At 39.5% G+C, this 18,479-nt stretch overlaps 1 protein-coding gene across 1 annotated transcript in view; it reads left to right on the plus strand.

The window, feature by feature from the left end:
- The window catches only part of LOC120386281 (V-type proton ATPase 116 kDa subunit a2-like), a 48,234-nt gene that overhangs the window by 12,443 nt on the left and 17,312 nt on the right, over positions 1-18,479 (plus strand). Inside the window, exons 16-25 of the mRNA XM_039505426.1 lie at positions 1,113-1,238; positions 2,181-2,269; positions 3,782-3,879; positions 6,896-7,324; positions 10,445-10,523; positions 12,221-12,318; positions 14,771-14,908; positions 15,434-15,534; positions 16,444-16,570; positions 17,451-17,533. Coding sequence (XP_039361360.1) covers positions 1,113-1,238; positions 2,181-2,269; positions 3,782-3,879; positions 6,896-7,324; positions 10,445-10,523; positions 12,221-12,318; positions 14,771-14,908; positions 15,434-15,534; positions 16,444-16,570; positions 17,451-17,533 — 1,368 coding nt within the window. The remainder of the gene's footprint in view (positions 1-1,112; positions 1,239-2,180; positions 2,270-3,781; positions 3,880-6,895; positions 7,325-10,444; positions 10,524-12,220; positions 12,319-14,770; positions 14,909-15,433; positions 15,535-16,443; positions 16,571-17,450; positions 17,534-18,479) is intronic.

Consider the following 18,479-nt stretch of genomic DNA (forward strand, 5'->3'; position numbering starts at 1 on the left):
GACACTGTTGGGTAAATGAGACCAAAAATATGTAGATTAAAAAAAATTGCTTATAGTTTTTTCATGATTATCTAGGGTTTTGTTTGGGTTTCCTCTTCTCCACAGTGTTTGCAACCCAAATCCAACTGCTCTAGTACATAATCAGTTTTGCTTTCTGGTTAGCTTGTTTTCATTTCCAAGGTGAAATGTGCAAAAAGTAAATTATTGGTGAAAGATAAAATAGACTTATTAAAACTGAAACAATTAAAAAAAAGTCTCCTCCAGTGTTGCTAGCAACAGCAGTAAGGGAATGTATTACTTTAAAATATTATTTTAACCTGACAGTCTTTTTTAATTAGCAGCCATGTTTCTCTCTGCTTGTAAATAACTTTACTTGTGTAACTTCACTTGATACACATTTGTAGCCTGATAAGTGGAAAAACTCCAGAAGAAAATAACCAAAACTCATAAGTTTCAAATGTCAAAAGCTCATGTTAGCAGTAAGTTTTATACATTCCATCTCATTAGATGAAGATAATATAAATCTTTTTATAGGTAACATTTTCTATTGTATATATGCCAAAGTTGTGTCAGCAAAAATAAAAAATAAAAAAATAAAAAAATTTATCCACTGTCCATGCAAAATGAGCATTTGTTTGGACTGGCAAATGTGCATTGTTGCTTAGGGATCCTACCTAACTGCTATTCTGAGTACTGGTCATAGCTCTGATACTGACTGGCTGAGTTACCCAGGGCAAGCCATTTAACTTCTCTGCAATTCAGTTTACTGCTAGGTGACATTGGCATGATACTTACCTGAATCACAGTGTGATGTGAGGCTTCCATCAATATTTATTAAATACTTTTTTAGCTATGATGAAAAGACAATATAAAAGTGAAAAGCATTTGTATTAAACTCAGTGTATTGAAATTTTAATTAGGATCAAGGAGAATGATATTGCCTAGCTCTGATTAAAATAGAGAATAATTAATAAAATTATGAAAGTGCAGTGCAAGAATACAGATGTAGATACACTGTAAACATTATTAAAAACCCTTTATAAGATACTGCAAAGAGCATATTTGATATTTCCCATATAAATTACACTGATTGTATGTTAATTTTCTTTCAGTTTTTCAACAGTGATATGGCAATTCCAGTGTGGGATTATCTGTGAAAATAAGTCCAGTTCTCTTCCTATTACTGCTTCAGTCCAGTTTATTAAAGTACCAGCTCAACCACCCATTCCAATGACAAGGTAACTTTTTATAGAAATCAGATATCTAACATTGACTATGAAGAAATACCAAATTAAAATAGCAATAATAAAATAGTAAATTTGGTTTGCCAGAAAATAATCATTAGGTTTCAGGCCTGGTTAGACTGCACTGAATCACAGCTGTTCTATCAGTTAAGTGTCAGTTTCTGTGAAGTGCCTTAAATCCCACTAAATCAGTAGAATCTCAATGGGAGTTGAAGAGTACTCAGCATCTAGGGCCTCATCCTGCAACGTTTACTCATGTGACAAGTCCCTCAGTAGAATTATTTGTGTGAGATTCTCTCAAATGGATAATGGGTGCTGGATCAGCCCCTAAACTGACAATTGCCTTGTAGATACATTCAAACAATTACATTGTTATTTCTAAAGCATAGTGTTTGTTCTCTTGCCACTAGAACCATAGAATTATATATGGAAAGGTCTGTTAGGTCAGTCCCAGCAAGTCAGGCTTGTTTCTTATAGTAAACTGTATATTGCTTTGTCCAGTCTAGTTTTAAGTTTCTTAAGAGATGAGAGTTTTTCAGGAAACTATGTTATGGACTAAAAGTTCTACCATAATTTTTTCCCATTATATTCAACCTAAATTTTCCTGTCTGTTTCATCCCAGTTCTTCTGGTTTAAAGCCTTAGTACTACCCCCAAAAGAATCCTCTTTGTTGGTGTAAATCTGTGCTCATCACAAGAAGGAACATTCCTTTAAATCATACCATGGCTAAAAATGAGAGATATTGATTAGAAAGGAAGTCTTCAGGTTTCATGCTCCTGTTTTAATTGATCTTTCATGAAAACATAATTTCATGAAGAAACAGCTGCAAGATTATTTAATCCAAACAGGTTTCTAATTTGTTTTTCCCTTTATTTGCACTAGTGCCTGGTTGTACCATAGCTGCAATTTAAGGTTTTTTTAAACTTGTGCTTGTAGATTTCAGATTAACTATACAGAATATGACTGCAAGCGAAATGAAGTTTGCTGGCCACAACTCTTTTATCCATTGACATGGTATTACACAGGTAAAAAAGTAGTGTGTGTGGAGTACAATGTATTATCAGGATTTCTTCAAATATTAAAAAAATTCAGTAAAATTACATGATGCGTTGTAATAGGAAAGTGAAGTTCTCCTGTCTTTTGGAAATTGCAAGCTGTAAAGTATGTTTGTTAAATTGTTCTTTACTGTCCATGATTGGATTTATATTGCATCTTGGCAGATAAGTGGGGTAAAAATGAAGAATAGTTACCAGACTCAGTACTTTGTCAGTTCGCTTGGGATTTTATTGTTGTTTTAGGGAGAGTAAGATTCCTTTTCTAGCCCCTTTCAAAGCTCTCTATCCCCCTGTGGCGGGTCGATCACACACCAGCACAGTGCCTTCTGCTGATTGTCCTAGGAATTAACTCTTGCAGCCCAGAGCACCCTCTGCAGGCCAGTGTCTTGCCTGCCACTGGCCCCCCATGTCCCTCTGGGACCTTGGTGCCCCTTTATCTTGGGGTGCTGCCCCCTGGCAGTGCCCCACACTCTGGATCTCCCCTCCCAGGGGAACCCCACCCTCTATCCCCACCTTGCCTCAGTGGCTACCGCCAGTCTCCATTTAGCCCCACTCACTGGGGCAGATGGCAGTCTGTAAACCACTAATTGGCAAGGGGGGTTGGATCAGCTGTCTCTGCCTATTCCTGGGCTGCCCTTTTGAACCCTAGTACACTTTTATGGGCCCTTAACTCGGCCTGCAGCCTGGGGCTCCCCAGCTCCCTCTGCTCTTTCCCAGCACTGATCCACCCTAGGTACCCTCCTCAGCTTCCCAGGCATCCAGGTCCTTCTCTCTCTAGAGAGTTAGAGAGACTGTTTCTCTTAGTCTATGGCCCTCAGCCCTCTTATAGGGCCAGCTGTGGCCTGGTTGGGACATGGTTGCTTCCTCCAGTCAGCCTCGCATTTCTCCGCCATAGTCCTCTCCAGGGCTGCTTTAACCCCCTCAGGGCAGGAGCAGGGTGACTACCCCACTACATCCCCATTCTGTTTACTTTTCTTTCTGGCCAACCTACTTTATAAAAAGAATGCATGGCTTGCTCTATAATACTGGCCTGTTAGTCTGTCAAGTTCTGTATTCTGCCTTTGCCTGTAGCATTTGGCAACTTTCAGCTAATTGAGTTAGGAACTCCTGTGTTCCAATCCAGGCTTTGCCATTTTGGTAGATCAGTTAACTTTTCAGTTTTTCCATTTGTAAAAGATGAGTATGATCTGCTTAATAGGGGGTTGTGAGGATTAAATAGCTGATGTTTGTAAAGCACACTAAGGCACTGCTCCTGCAATGAGAACTGCAAGGGTAAGAGGACTGCCCCTACTGTTCGCAGCACGAGATTGAGGCCTCAAGTTGTTTTGTACTACATTATTTTATTCAGGTCCATGTTCAGTTGTAGTCTGTAGCTTTTTATCTTTAGCTAATTTTTAATTCAATATAAAAATAAAACTTTATAGCCAGGATATTTAGGATATAATAAATCCTTATATTTATTTAGATTTTTTTTTCTTTCAGGAGAACCATACTCTCAGCGTCTTGCCAAAGGCTTGATACTGGCATTTTTCTTTCTACTCGCAGCTGTTCTGAGTAATCCTTGGAGCAGAATCCTTAAAGTGTGAAATAATACTACAGTTTAAAATTTGAGAGTATAAAGAGAATCATTTTATTAATGTGGTTTTTTTACACTTTTGTATTCAACCAATGTTTCAATAAGTAGTATTTTTATTATAAATCTTGTGAAAAAAGTAATTTCTGGATTTTGTATATTTTTATATAAATACTCAGATGTAAAATTAATGTCTGTTCTATATAGAAAATGGTTGCATTAGTTTTTTTTAAAAAGATAGTCTGTTATTTAAGGGCTAGATCCTGTAAATGGATCTGCCAGAGTGCATTCCTGTGACATTGATTTAGGAGGTACACTGCATGGGTGCAGAAATGTGCCTGGGTGGATTCATACCTAAACTGTAAGATGTTTGAGTATTTACCGATAAAAGATAAAAACTTCAGTTAATGATTAATTCAAGTACACAATTAGTGTTCTCTAAGCAATTTAAGATTGAGCTTTACAGTTAATTTATTTTTTCCAGTTTGCTGGATCACTCTTGAAATAAATCATTTGGAATAGTAGCAATAATCCCAATGGAGTTGGTTTCCCATTTTAAAAAGCATCATCTAAAAAGCTGCTATAAATGCCTTATCAGATTTACAGTAGTAGTCACTGTGTTTATTTCCCTTTGTGATGCTAATTGTTGTTTAAAAATATATCTGCAAAGGAAAACAATTTCTCCTTCTGTACATGTTAACAAGAAGTATTTTTTAAGAAAATAAAAAACAACCAATTCTTTTCTTGAAGATCAAGTCTTGTTTTTCTTGCTTTTGCTGGATGACTCTGTGTATAACCAGTGTGGGAATGTGATGGTCTCAACTTGCCTAGGACTGAGAGTCACCTTTGTCCCACTGCCTCCAGTGAGAGAGAGGCTTGCTTGTGCTTAACTGGGGGTCAGTGCTTTGATACCCCCAGTCTGTTAGCAATCCAGACAATCTTCTCTGAGTCATTCTAGCTCTTACTCTGTTTTACAGATTAACCTTAGGTGTATTCCAGTCCTCAAGCCCCTCTGAAGAGTTCCCATGAAGTGTTCAGCCCTTTATGCACTGAACACTCCCAGAAAACAGTATACACACCAGCTTGAATGATTCAACTCAGGATCAGCTCCTTGTACAATACCTCAGCACTGAGATATATTTGTAGTGAAAACAATCATAAGTTTATTATCAAAGATCAAGATTCAAGAAATAGTGAGTAAGGATAATGGAAACAGAAGGGTTACATATAAAACAAAATCAATACATGATTTCTAGAGACTAGACTTAACAGGCTAAACACCTGGCTAGAACAGTTTTCTCACCCAAAACCTCTTGCAGACATAAATTCCACCTCCTCCCCCCCTTCACAGGTGACTTCTTTACAAAAATATGTATGTACTGTATGTTGTGGTTTGAAGTAGATACATTTAGAAATATCCAGTTACTGCATAAAAGCAGGAATTAAGTCTAGGTATTTTTTTTAAGTGGGATATATTAAAAATTGCCAGGAACCATTTAAAATTTAAGTGCTCTTATCTTATGGGACATGATAAAAAATTACAGCTTACTTATCTCATCTGTCTGTCTAAAAGTATATAGTCTTTATAATCTCTCCCCACTCCTCTTTCTAAGCAAAAATATTTTGCTCTTCTAAATCTGTTCTTGTATGGAAGTTTGGCCATCTGTCATAGCTACTGGATCATTTTAGAGGCAGAGGTGGAGGCATCTGTTTCAAGTTTGGACAATTTGAATGAGATTTTAAAGAAAAATGATTGAGTAATGGATATGACGGTAAATGTCCCATGAATAAAAATAGTAATTATCTCATTAAAACACATGGCTCAAAATCTCATTTTCATAAGGGAGAGGCTTTAAAAATGACTGAATTTTCCCAGTTAAAGAGTTTCCTTACCTCCAATGGATGAGACTTAGAGCAGGCCTGAGAGGTAAAGACAATCCAAGATTATGAGGAAAGGAGGGGGCAGTTTATTTCTTTGCTGCTGAAGCAGATTTTCTGTCCTCGCATCTCCCTCCAAAGGGCCTGGGGATTTACTTTAATATTAGTTTCAAAGTCCTCCCCTTTGGGGTGAAAGAAAGTGTTTTGTAGTTTGCTGAGGACTGGATCCATTTGCCACATCCTTGGGGATCAATCAAGCCCACAACCATCCCTGATTTACATTTTGCAAAATCCAAAGCTGGCTAATGAGGTTTTCCAAACCAAACTGCTATTTTTCAGTCCCCTCTTTGTTAGGCATAATAGGCCCAAACTTCAGTGGTTAATCTGAACCTTCTTAAAAACTGTGTGTGTGGGGGGGAGATAAAATGTGACTCAGATGGGAGCTGCCTCGGGGGTCTAGTGAAACTTTCCATGGGGGTTGTCTCAATTGAGGGTGCCTTTAGTAGGGAGAAAAGGTGTGTTCTTAACTCGAGGTAACTAATACAAGATTAAAAAGCAACAAAAAGAGTCCTGTGGCACCTTATAGACTAACAGATGTATTGGAGCATAAGCTTTTGTGGGTCAATACCCACTTCATCTGACATGCATCTGATAAAGTGGGTATTCACTCAGGAAAGCTCATGCTCCAATACATCTGTTAGTCTATGAGGTGCCACAGGACTCTTTGTTGCTTTTTACAGATCCAGTCTACCAGGCTACCCCTCTGATACTTAATACAAGATAAACGCCTGGTGAAGACAGGGTAGTTGTAGTTTTCACACAAGTTAGCAGGCCCCCTACAGTTTTAAGGCGCTCTTCTCTGCCAAAATCTTTGGGGCTTTATGAGAGAACCGACCCCGCTCAGGGGTGTGGCTGTAAATCCTGAAAGGAGCCAAGGCTCAGTAGTTTTCATCAGGGTGTAGCGAAGGCACATCAGCCCCCGGGGGGAGAATGGCGGTGAGCTGGCTGCTCTCTGTGGTGCAGGCGGACACCTCGCTCCCCAGCCAAAGCGCCGGGCGAGTCCTGAGCCCCGGCCCGGAGTGCTCCTTCGCAGGCCGCTCGCTGAGCCCGGCTGGTGGCTGCTGTGAGAGGCGCCTCCGCCCTAGCTCAGCGCCCTGCCCCTTTCCCCGCGAGCTCTGCCGCTCGGCCCGGGGGCGGGGCGGAGGAGCGCCGGGCTCGCCGCCGCTCGGCCGCGCTGCCCCGGCCTGCTGAGGGGGAGGCTTAGACACCGGAAGCGGCTGGAGTTGCTGCTCGCGGACGCAGGAGCTGAGCTCTCTCCATGGCCCCGGGGATGGGGGAGCCCGCCGAGTCCCGCGGGAGGCGGTCGCGCTACAGGGCCCGGTGATCCTCGTCAGCCCGTTTGGCGTGTGGGGGCCGGGAGGCCGCAGCCTCCACCCCACGCCGGCCCAGGGCTCATCATGGGCTCCCTGTTCCGCAGCGAGAGTATGTGCCTGGCCCAGCTCTTCCTGCAGGCGGGCTCGGCCTATGAGTGCCTCAGCGAGCTGGGCGAGAGGGGCCTGGCCGAGTTCAGAGACGTGAGTATGGGTGGGGGGACTTCCTATCCCCTCCTGCCCATCTTCTCCGCCCGAGACACCCCCGCTTCCTGTCCCCTTCTCCCCCCGATTCCTCTTCCTGCCCCGTCCCCTCCCCCGAGCCTCGCCTTCTGACTCCTGCCCCTAGTTCCGCCCCCATCCCCTCACCTCGAGACTCCCCTCCTGCCCCCATTCCCCCCCGTTTTCTCTCCTCCCCATCTCCTCACCCTGAGACTCCCCTCCTGACTCCTTTCCCCATTCCCTCCATTCCTACTTCTCCCCATCCCTTCACCCTGACACTCCACTCCTGACTCCTGCCCCCATTCCTACTCCTCCTCCCCATCTCCTCACCCTGAGACTTCCCTCCTGACTCCTGCCCCCATCCCCCGATTCCTCCCCATCCCCTCACCCTGAGACTCCCCTCCTGACTCCTGCCCCTATCCCCTCATCCCAAGATGACTACTCCTGACAACCCAACAATTCTTCTCATGCGCCATCCCTATGGGTTATGGGATTTTTCAGAGAAAATCAGCCTGATTCTGGAAATACCAGGATGTGAGCAACAATCTCAGGCCTGGTCTACACTAGGAAATTAAGTCAGTATAACTCTAGTTACTCCAGGGTGTGAAAAATCCACATCTGTGAGCAATACACTTAAACCAACCTACCCTGGTGAAAACAGCTCTAGGCAGACAGCAAAATTCTTCTGTCAACCTAGCTACTGCCTCTTAGGGAGGTGGATTATCTACACTGACAGGAGAAACCCTCTCATCATGGTATGCAGTGTCTTCTATGAAGTGCTACAGCATTTTGAGTATACACAAGCCACCAGAAACTGAGGGGCAGCTGGCATTTATTTTATGCTTTTGCTGTGAGGAGAGACAACCATATAGTGATGTGATGATGGGCCTCTAAATAGATATTATCTGTTAATGTCACGCAACATAGGGTATATCTACACTAGAAACTTCAAAGCGTTGCTATGGGAACGCTCCCGGGGCAGCGCTTTGAAGTGCGAGTGTGGTCGTGCCCGACCTCTCTCCCAGCGCTCCTGGTAATCCACGTCCACGAGAGGATTAGCTCTGAGCACTGAGAGCCTGTCTACACTAGCGCTTTAAAGTGCTCAGACTTGTTGCGCTCAGAGGGGTAATTTTTCACACTCCTGAGCCAGCAAGTTAGAACGCTATAAAATGTAAGTGTAATAGGCTTCCAAGAGGTGGGATAATGCTTGGAAAATTGGAATAGTCCCAGAGATGTTGGGTTGGGTGGCAACTCAAAGATCCACTTATGGTGTAACTAATCATTGAAATTTCAACACACACTGGCAGATAAGTTTCCTCTTTAACTGTCTGTAGTAGCTCCATAATCTCCCGAGGCAGATCATAAATTAGAGATGGAGAAGACTGATTAGATAATTCACTCCATTTCCCTGCCACTGGAGGGAAAATTTCTGCATATGGCAAAACCACCTAGATTGGTGAGGACCACCAATGCCTCTCCTCATCCCACAGTTGCTTTAAAGTGACTGTATGGGAAACACCCATTTAATTCTAATTCAGGCAAAGTAATGCCTGAAACCTTCCAAAGTCTGTGTCAACACATCCAGGGGAGATTCTTTCTTAACCCTGGCCTGGAGGTCATTTAGGCCTTGATTTTGTAATCAGATCTAGGTGGGTGAAGTATCAGAGGGGTAGCCGTGTTAGTCTGGTTCTGTAGAAGCAGCAAAGAATCCTGTGGCACCTTATAGACTAACAGTCTATAAGGTGCCACAGGATTCTTTGCTGCTTCTAGGTGGGTGAACGCTCACATCCACTTGGAACCCCTTTGACTTCAGTCTTGGAGTATATGGTCTCAATTATTATGAATGCACATCCAAGTGGTAGGCCAGTGGAAGCATCTGAACTGTTTAAAAAGATGCAGAGTTCATTTTCTGATCACATCAGTATTGCAGATGGCCTTTTTCTGCCAGTTTTAAAGCATCCCTGTTTGTGGAGGTATAGGCAGAATTTCCTTTAGCAGGTGAAACCAAGTCCCTGCCTAATGTAAAATAGAGGTGGTCAATAGTAAATTTTGTTTTGTTGTTTGTCTGATTTGTTGTGATTATCTGGGTGATCTTTGCTTAATGGCTGAAACTTCAGAATTTTTTTTCCAACTGCCTTTCAGATTTTTTAATTAGAAGTAACTTTTGAAGGGAAACTGGAAAGTAAATATGGTAGATAGGAAGAAAATGATTTATAATAATTATTATTAACACTAAAACTGTGTTTAAAGACAACTTGTGCCCTGTCATCCAAACACCATTTTAGGGTATGATTCTGCAACTCTTGTTTTTGTGAGTAGTACCATTTGAAGTCAATCCTGAAAGGACAGCTTGCATGATTAAGGGTATTATTGTCAGGCCCTTAATTTTTAGTGCTGCAGAGAAAAGGAAGATACAATACATACATATTTTCAAGCCGATAATACAAAAACCATGATGATAATTCCAGCCCTAAAGTTGAATACACATCCATGAACACTGCACATACAACTTACAACATTGGGAAAGTAGCTTTGTAGTAAAATGAAGTTTTTGTACTTGAATTCACTTTCAGATTCTACTGAAGTTCAGTGACAAAACTCCCATTCACTTCAGTGGGTGAAGGGTTGAATCCTAAATCTGTCTCTTTTATTTGGAGTCATAGGGCCTTAAATTAAAAAATAAATAAAAATTGGAATGGTTTCTCTATTGGATGTAATTATTTCTACAGTCTGCCAAAAAGAGTCAGAAGGTTTTGATCTGTTTTAATTGAATTTTGTTGTTCGAAATCCCTTTACATCTTCCTAAATGAAGAGGAGCATCTGCTGGGAGGAGTTACCTTCCGTGGTTCTAATTCAGTTTTAGTATCACAGCAACAGACTTCAAATGAAACAGTGCTGGTTGGCATTCATGGGCCCTGATCCTGCAAACTCTTACACATGTGTATTAGTTTCGTTGAGTGCATTTGGATTGTTCATGTTTGTAAAATTGTTGAGCACAAGTGTTTGTAATATTGGGGCTCTAAAGTCGATGAACCAGTTGTGTTTGGCGGAATTACAGTTGTGATAAATATTTAATGAGTATTTTTCCTCCTTCACCCTCAGCTCAACCCCAGTGTAAGTGTATTTCAGAGAAAATTTGTGGGTGAAGTGAAGAAGTGTGAAGAAATGGAAAGGATACTTGGTAAGCTTTGTTTTAATATTTTTCTTTCTCAAACTAATCTCTTAAGCTATGTCTTTACTTTATGTAAACTTTAATTATCAGAGTACTACTACATTAGAGATCTTATTTATCTGTGTTCTTTTATTATGCTGATCACAACAGAATCTGAGCACTTCGAAATCTGAGACTTTCTTTTATATATTCTGTAGTGTATGATGGTTAGAAATTTGGGAATTAGAATGGTTCAGGGAATTGGTCACTGTACTGAGAGTGAAAACAAATAGATGTTTCTTAGACTGAGTCTATGCTACAGTTGCTACGATGACAGCGACTGTGCTGCAGCTGTGCCATTGTAGTATCATAGTAGATGCTTCCTCCATTGGCAGAAGGGTTTTTTCCATTGGTGTAGTTAATCCACCCCTCTGAGAGATCAACAGAAGAGTTCTTCTATTGACCTAGCTATATCTACACTGGGGGTTAGGTCAACCTACGTATGTTGCTCCTTAAAATTTTTTACTGGCCTGAGTGGCATAGCTAGCCAATCTAATTTTTAGGTGTTGACCAGGCCTTATTTTGCTATTGACACTTTGTGTTACCTTGGGCAAGTCACTTAACCTCTCTGTGCCTCCATTTCTCCAGCTGTAAAATGAGTTTAGCGATGTCTGTTTATCTCTCGTCAGGGTATGCAGTATCTTCTATGAATAGCTACAGCATTTTAAGTATACACAAGCCACCAGAGACTGAGGGGCAGCCGTAAATGTTTTTAATAAAATACCTGGGGTGGTAGAAGAGTTGCTAAACCCTATTGCTGGTAAATTACTGCAACTGTTTCAACATAAATTCTGTTTAAAATTCTGGTTAGAAAAATGGAACTTTCTCTCTAGAATGAATTCCTTAGGAATTAAGTATATTAGTGCACAAGGTGACCTTCAGCTATTGAACTTTCAAGCAGTCCTGAAAAATAGCCTTCTGTGCCCATAATTACGTTCACGTGCTAGTGGATTAGTGGTAACTAGGTTTTTTTTTAATTGAGTTTCAGCTTGCTTCCATATGTTGTTGGAAAAATATCGTAAATTCTCTTTATGGAAATGTTTTTGCTAACCTCTTATGAGCTGTTTGTTTAGGTCATGTAAAACCCACATTCTTTTTGTAGCTGTCTCAACTTTTCCATTGCTCTGCATGTTTTGCATTTATTGTCAAGGCTACCCTTGCCCCACCTACTTTGAAGGATTTTCACTGCACACATGGATCAGTGAGCAGGACATCAGTTTTTGCAGAAGCCATGATTAGGGGAAGGGAGTTTCCTGAAGAGGTATCATGAAATGTTAAAAGTTTCTCAAGGTCCTTGTGACTGACATTTTTCTGCAAAGACTTAATGGCTGAAGATATATAATTCCACAAATACTTAAAAATATGCCTTGTATTTTAAATGACCTTCTCCCCCCCCCCAAATAACTCCATCACCTTGTATCCCTTTTAAAGGTCCTTAGTGCTCACTAGCTCGAAAGACTATATCAGAATCAGAAAAATATAAGGTCTCTAGAGCCTGATTTTGCAATATCCTTAGCGCCCTCAATGACTGCTGACAGGGTACTCCATAGCTTTCAGGGGATGTTCAAGCAAGTTTGGACCCTTAAGTAAGTTATCTAGGCAATATGTTTTGAAAAATGTTGCATAATACAATTCTTTTTCCAATCCTTTTTCTGTTCTTACTCCAGGATTTCTAGTTCAAGAAATTAAGAAAGCTGATATTCCTCTTCCTGAAGGAGATACTGCTCCTGCTGCCCCTCATCTTAAACACATGTTAGAAATCCAGGTAACTCTTTAAATAATTTTACAGAAATGAAAGGGTAGGATTGGATCTTGGAACTGAATTTTGATTTCCTTCATTTTGGAACAAATCCTGAGAATTTGCTGTTCTCCTTTACTAAACCGAATGCTGCAGGTGCTCAGCGCCTTTTGGTATTTGACCTTTAATTGTTTTTAACCTAACAGTTCTGTGCTTAATGCTGCTCTCAGGTTGGCATAACTTAGAAAAAAATATTTCTTTACTTTGCGCTCAAGGTTTCCCTTCTGTAGCTTTTTCTCTTTCAATCAGTGATATGCTAGAGACTGGAGTGAAGATGTGGTATTGATGTGGGCTTTTCTGTGGCAGAGCTAAAGTTAACTCTTAATTTTTTGTCTTTTTAACTCAGAGCTTGTTTGCATCTCGTGTTTTGACATACTGAGTACGCTGGTTTACCTGGCTTGTCAGGATTCCCAAACAAATTGTTAACTACTGTGACTATAATCTTTTAGTCTTGTAGGTCACTTTGAGAATGTATCCAATATTGCAGTCGTTTAGCATATATAACTCCAGTGGCGGTCAGTGGCAGTTGTGAATGTGAAAGCTGAGCAGGCACTGAATCCACAGAAAGCAGGCAGCTGTTTTGTTTAGATGCTGTTGAATTGATTTCTATTTACAGTATCTCGGTAGAAACAATTGTTTGTAAAATGCAGAGATGAGTTGAATGTCAGGGGTGGCCAAACTTACTGGCCTTTCAAGCCACATACGAAAATCTTCAGAAGCTTGAAAGTGGGGCAAGCCTGCTGGGGCCTGAGGCGTCAGTCCTATTGGAGGTGCCTGCTGGGGCTGAAGCCCCAAGCCCCCACAGGCGCGCCCCACGGGACTGAAGCCCTGCCATCCCACTGCAGGGCAGAAGCCCCGAGCTCCTCCCTCCCCAAGTCTGGTAGGCAGAGAATGAGGGGAGGGGCAAGGGGCTCTGTGAACCGCACTTTAACTGTACAAGAGCTGCACGCAGCTTGTGAGCTGCAGTTTGACCACCTCTGGTATATGTTTTATAATCTCATTCAAAAGTCAGTCATTCATACTGTAAAACCTTTTAGGACCTAATTCTGATTAAGAGCTGTCCAGCTCTGGTACAAGCTAAGGATGCACAGAGGCAGCCCTAATTTATGGTAGTGATGCCAGTGGGGTATCAAGCTTACACAATGCAAAGTGGTGTAGCAGACTGAAGGATCCAAACCTTAGTGCTTAATAATTAAAAAATTGGGAATCTCTTGCATCAGTGAGGCAAACTAACTTATAAAGTTTAAAAAATTTCTTATTGTGTGAATATAGATGTTAGATCTTTTCTGAAAAAAGCTAGTAAAATATGGGATTGGCTTATCTTTCCTTGCAAGCTAAGTAGGGATTTAACTAGGACTCTGCAAGTGTCTAAACATGCAGAGTTTGCATTGAGAAATCTGGGAATTGAAAGCATTCAGTACTTTGTATAGATAAAACAAAACAAAAGAGATCCTGGGCTAGAAAAAGATAGCTGGCCAGATTTTCCGTTGGTGTAACTTCAGTCAGGGCTGGATTTAGGGGCAGGAGGCTGCCTTGGGTGCTGGGCTTGGGGTACTGTTTTTGTTGTCAGCGTCTTATATGACCGGGATAAATCATGCATGCAAATTGTGAGACAAAGTAGTGAAATGGTCTAAAAATGCAATAAAAAATAAGGTATTCAAAAGTTTAACAAAGGGGGGGTGGTGGAGCTGAAGACGTGCCTCGTCTGTAGTCCCATTGATTTTGATGGGAATACTCATGAGTAAAGTTATGCATGGGTGTATTTACAGGATCTGAGTATAACATTAGACACTTTTTTCAAAAGGAGCCCCAGACTATATAATATAAAAACAAAAGGGTGGTTGGAAAACAGGTTGGAAACTGATGGATAGTGAATGTGGGAGAAAAGGAAGGAAAATGAAGGATGTGTCTTTGTATTTATTCTGCAACTGAAAATAACTTTCTTCTTTGAGGATTTAAATAACTTCCATCTCTGCTGAAAATTATTCTGATTTCAGTATCTTGTCATCTTCTGCCAAATGTACTAATAGGCATTTTTCACAGATGATTTAGATTACAAGATTTATTGTAGCTGTTACTTAATTTAAATATATAACCGGTAGCAAATAATTTTTGGAATGTTTCCTTTGCTCTTACTTTCAAATGAATTAAATGGCCTGCCAAAATGTCAGTTCTCGAACAAGTTGTAAAAAATAGACTGTATTTATTATCAGAATAAATGGTCAAACATTCCTTATTTTAGATGTGTATATTGTTTAATTTGACCAGACTGAAGAATTAACTGTCTCTGATGCTCTCCTTGATATATATATATATTTAAATGATCATGTTTGGTAAAAAGCATTAAATAATTAGAAACAACTATCCCCAACTTTCAGTGGAGAAGGAAAGTGATACAGTGTCTTTTTCCATTTTTTAGGAACAGTTGCAGAAGCTCGAGACAGAATTGAGGGAGGTGACTAAAAACAAAGAAAAGTTGAAGAAAAACCTGCTTGAGTTGACAGAGTATACATACATGTTGCGGATCACACAAACCTTTGTCAAAAGACCCGTTGAGGTACTGTGTATACTACATAGGGAAGATTGTATTTTCATGTAAAATTTTGTCTTATAAGTATAATATTAGTAATTATATAACTTGGCAGTCTTTACAACAACATGCAGTGTCTCGTCCTTTATTATTTTTTCTATTGTGTAGCTCCTGTAGATCCCAGTCAGGGATTGTGAACCCATTGTGCCAGGCTCTGTATACACATACACAATGAAAAGGCAGTCCTGCGCTAAAGAATTAACCATCTAAGAATCCAGTCATTTAAATGCTTTTATTGCAACCTAGTAGAAATTGGATGAAGGAATGACTTGACTTTTTATATACACGAGTTGCGGTTACAATACTGTCGTAGAATCTTTGCTACAGTATTTTTGAATGCTGACAAAAGGCCATTCACCTGAGATCCTGAAACCTCGCTTGTCTGAAATCCTATATGGGACATTTTTTCATTGACTTTTTAGTTGGTTTTATGATATCAAATTGACTAAAATATTGAACTTCCTGAAAGTATCTGTATCTTTTGTTTCTCAGTATGAATCCAGTTTACATGCCAATTATGAGGAATTCCCATCTTTAGAAAATGATCCTTTGGTGGACTACACTTGTATGCATAGACTGGGTGCCAAGCTAGGGTAGGTAACGATAGAATATGTGAACAGAAATCTTATTGGTCAAGTGTGGCAGATCAAGCCTTGATGCACTGTTGTAAAACTACTCTAAATATTGGGCCAGATCCTCTGCTGGTGTAAATTGGTATAGCTCCATTTACTTCAAGTGAGCAATGCCAATTTATATTAGCTGTGTCTTAGACTTACCGGGCTAGATTTTGACATCAACTTAAAAGCAGCAGGATTGCCCCCAAAATACTACCAAAAATCTTCATTAAACTGATAAAACTTTTGTATTACGCACAATGTATGCTTATAATAATAGAATGTAATGATCTAGTGTGGTGTCTTTTTTATCCCAAGGTAGCATTTTAATGAACTAGTAATGACAACATGAAAGTTGTAAAGATAACATGTTTAATACTTAACACATACATATTTTCAAAGTGATATACAACACAAATCCTCACCTCTCCTCTGTGAAGTAGGTAATATCACATGTTGCAAATGGAAAATCTATGAGGTGCAGAACAATTGAGTAATTTGCACCTGGGTACAGAGGGAATTTGTTGATTCAGAGAGATGTGTGCTCAGACAAGTACTCTACATTTTTCTTCCTGATGTAGAATGTACTGTTTGCGTATTGGTTTCAGAGAGGTCGCTGTGTTAGTCTGTATCAGTAAAAACAACGAGGAATCCTTGTGGCACCTTAAAGACTAACAAATTTATTTGGGCATAAGCTTACGTATTATACATTGCAGAGTGGAAATAAAAGACAATTAGTCAGCATTTGTTTGGTATGACATTTTGTTCTATAAAAATTCTGATGCTAAACTATTATAATTAGAGTCGTCTTAGAGAAACTATATTGTTAAGTTTTGACTTTTCCTGTGGGCTTTGGTTTACTCTTATAACATGTCTGTTTTTATATAGATTTATATCTGGTTTAGTTCACCAAGCAAAAATTGAAGCATTTGAAAAAATGCTATGGAGAGTCTGCAAAGGATATACCATTCTTACTTATGCAGAGCTGGATGAATGTCTGGAAGATCCAGATACAGTGAGTAAACGTCATAGCTACCATTTCATTATGTTTACTCATCATACAATTAGATGAGATGATTCTCAGGGGAAGGGTCATTAGTTGTCCAGCACTAGATAAAAAGGGAATGTTAATGAGTTTTCAATATCCTTGTGAATTTAAAAAAACCCAAAACAGATGTTGGTCCTGATCCTGTTATCACTGCAGAAGTAAGAATCAGCAGTTTCTGTAGTTCAGCTTGACATATGTGGAGTCACATTGTGAAATGGTGATGGTTTTATGGCAGGATATCTTGAGTAAGGTACATGGCATTAATGACTACTTAGGTATTTATTAACCAGTCACGTACAGTACTTTAAATATTATATAGTCATTTTATCTGCTATTACAATAATAAAGGAATGTTTGATCATCTGCAAAGATTTTTTTTTTCTAAACTTTAAACATTAAAAGATTCTAGGCAAGTTAAGACTGCCGCACAGTGCTGTACTCTGTTTTCTCTATTGAAAATATTGTTATAGATCTAATTTGTAACACTATAATTCTTAAAGGGTGAGCTTTTCTTGTACTACAGATATTTCTAAGGTGAATAAGAGAAAGAGTAGAAAAAATTGATTTCTCTTTTATCCCATCCCAAAAGATGTGTGTTAATCCAACATGAATTTAAAAAAAGGCACTAAGACATTTTCCTTTTTAGGTCTCTTTTAAGAGTATGTGAATTTTATGCTGCTAATGGTGTTTCTCCTGTTATCAAAATTCATTATTTTGCTTCAGAAATTTTGTAAAATTTTGCCTTTTCGACCAATAAGAGTAACTGGCAACCAAATATTGTCAAATTGTGGTGGAATTACAAATCATAATTAAAATGAACAACATCCATTTGTTTGTTTACTTTTAGGGTGAAATCAGAAAATGGTTTGTGTTTTTAATATCCTTTTGGGGTGAACAGATTGGCCAGAAGGTTAAGAAGATATGTGACTGGTGAGAAATAAAACTAATTTCATTTTTACTGAATATTGAATAATGTTGTTTAGTTTTTCCTTATGGTGACTATTTCATTACTTGGGTATGCTGATTTCATGGGACATTTTTGAAGATTTAGTTTTCATTATTTCTGCTTGTTATTTTTCCAATTGTAATCTAGTTTTATAATTATGTAATATACAAAGAAATGCCCAAATCCTGCTATCTAAGATCCCTATTCAAGTATTTAGTTTAAGTATGCAACTAAAGAGTGACCTTATCAACTGGATATATGCTAACATTTCTATTGTTTCCTATTTGAATTTTGACTAAAGGACTTAGGGCCAGTCACCTTCCATTGAGGTCAAATGCCAGTCTTTCCATTGAATTCAGTGGGATTTGAATTAGGCCTTTAATGGGTCAAATTGTATACTGTTTAGTGTTTTCACAAGTCCTGTTTATTTTTTCTTTGTTAAATGTAAGCAGCAGTCTTTTGACCCCTCCCTTTTCCTAGGAGAGATACCGGGATCCACTACAGAGGGATGCTTCCCTCCTCCCCTTTCCCTGAGAATCCACCCAAGGAAAGATCAACCAAGTCCTTTACAGAAAAGATTTATTAAAGACTAAAAAGAAAGTAACTGTCTCTGTAACCAAGATGGAACAATACACAGGGTCTAAACTTATCAATCTCTGGAGAGAATTCCCCATCCTTTCTTTCTCAGTAAAAGCAATAACAGTACAGAATTAAAGAAATTCTATAGCAAAACACAGAATTGCAAATACAGAAATAAAAGTATAAGAATACTAGTTCCTTGCTAATACTCACTAGCTTGAATAGAAGAATTTATTGCAGAAACCTGGGAGGACTTGATTAAGATGTCTGGACTCCCTCAACTCCCAAGAGAGACTCTCCAAAAAAAACAAAGAACAGGCAAAAAAAAAAACTTCCCTCCACAGGGATTTG

This window comes from Mauremys reevesii, linkage group 18 (assembly GCF_016161935.1).
Source record: "Mauremys reevesii isolate NIE-2019 linkage group 18, ASM1616193v1, whole genome shotgun sequence".
In the NCBI taxonomy this organism is placed as follows: Eukaryota; Metazoa; Chordata; order Testudines; family Geoemydidae; genus Mauremys; species Mauremys reevesii.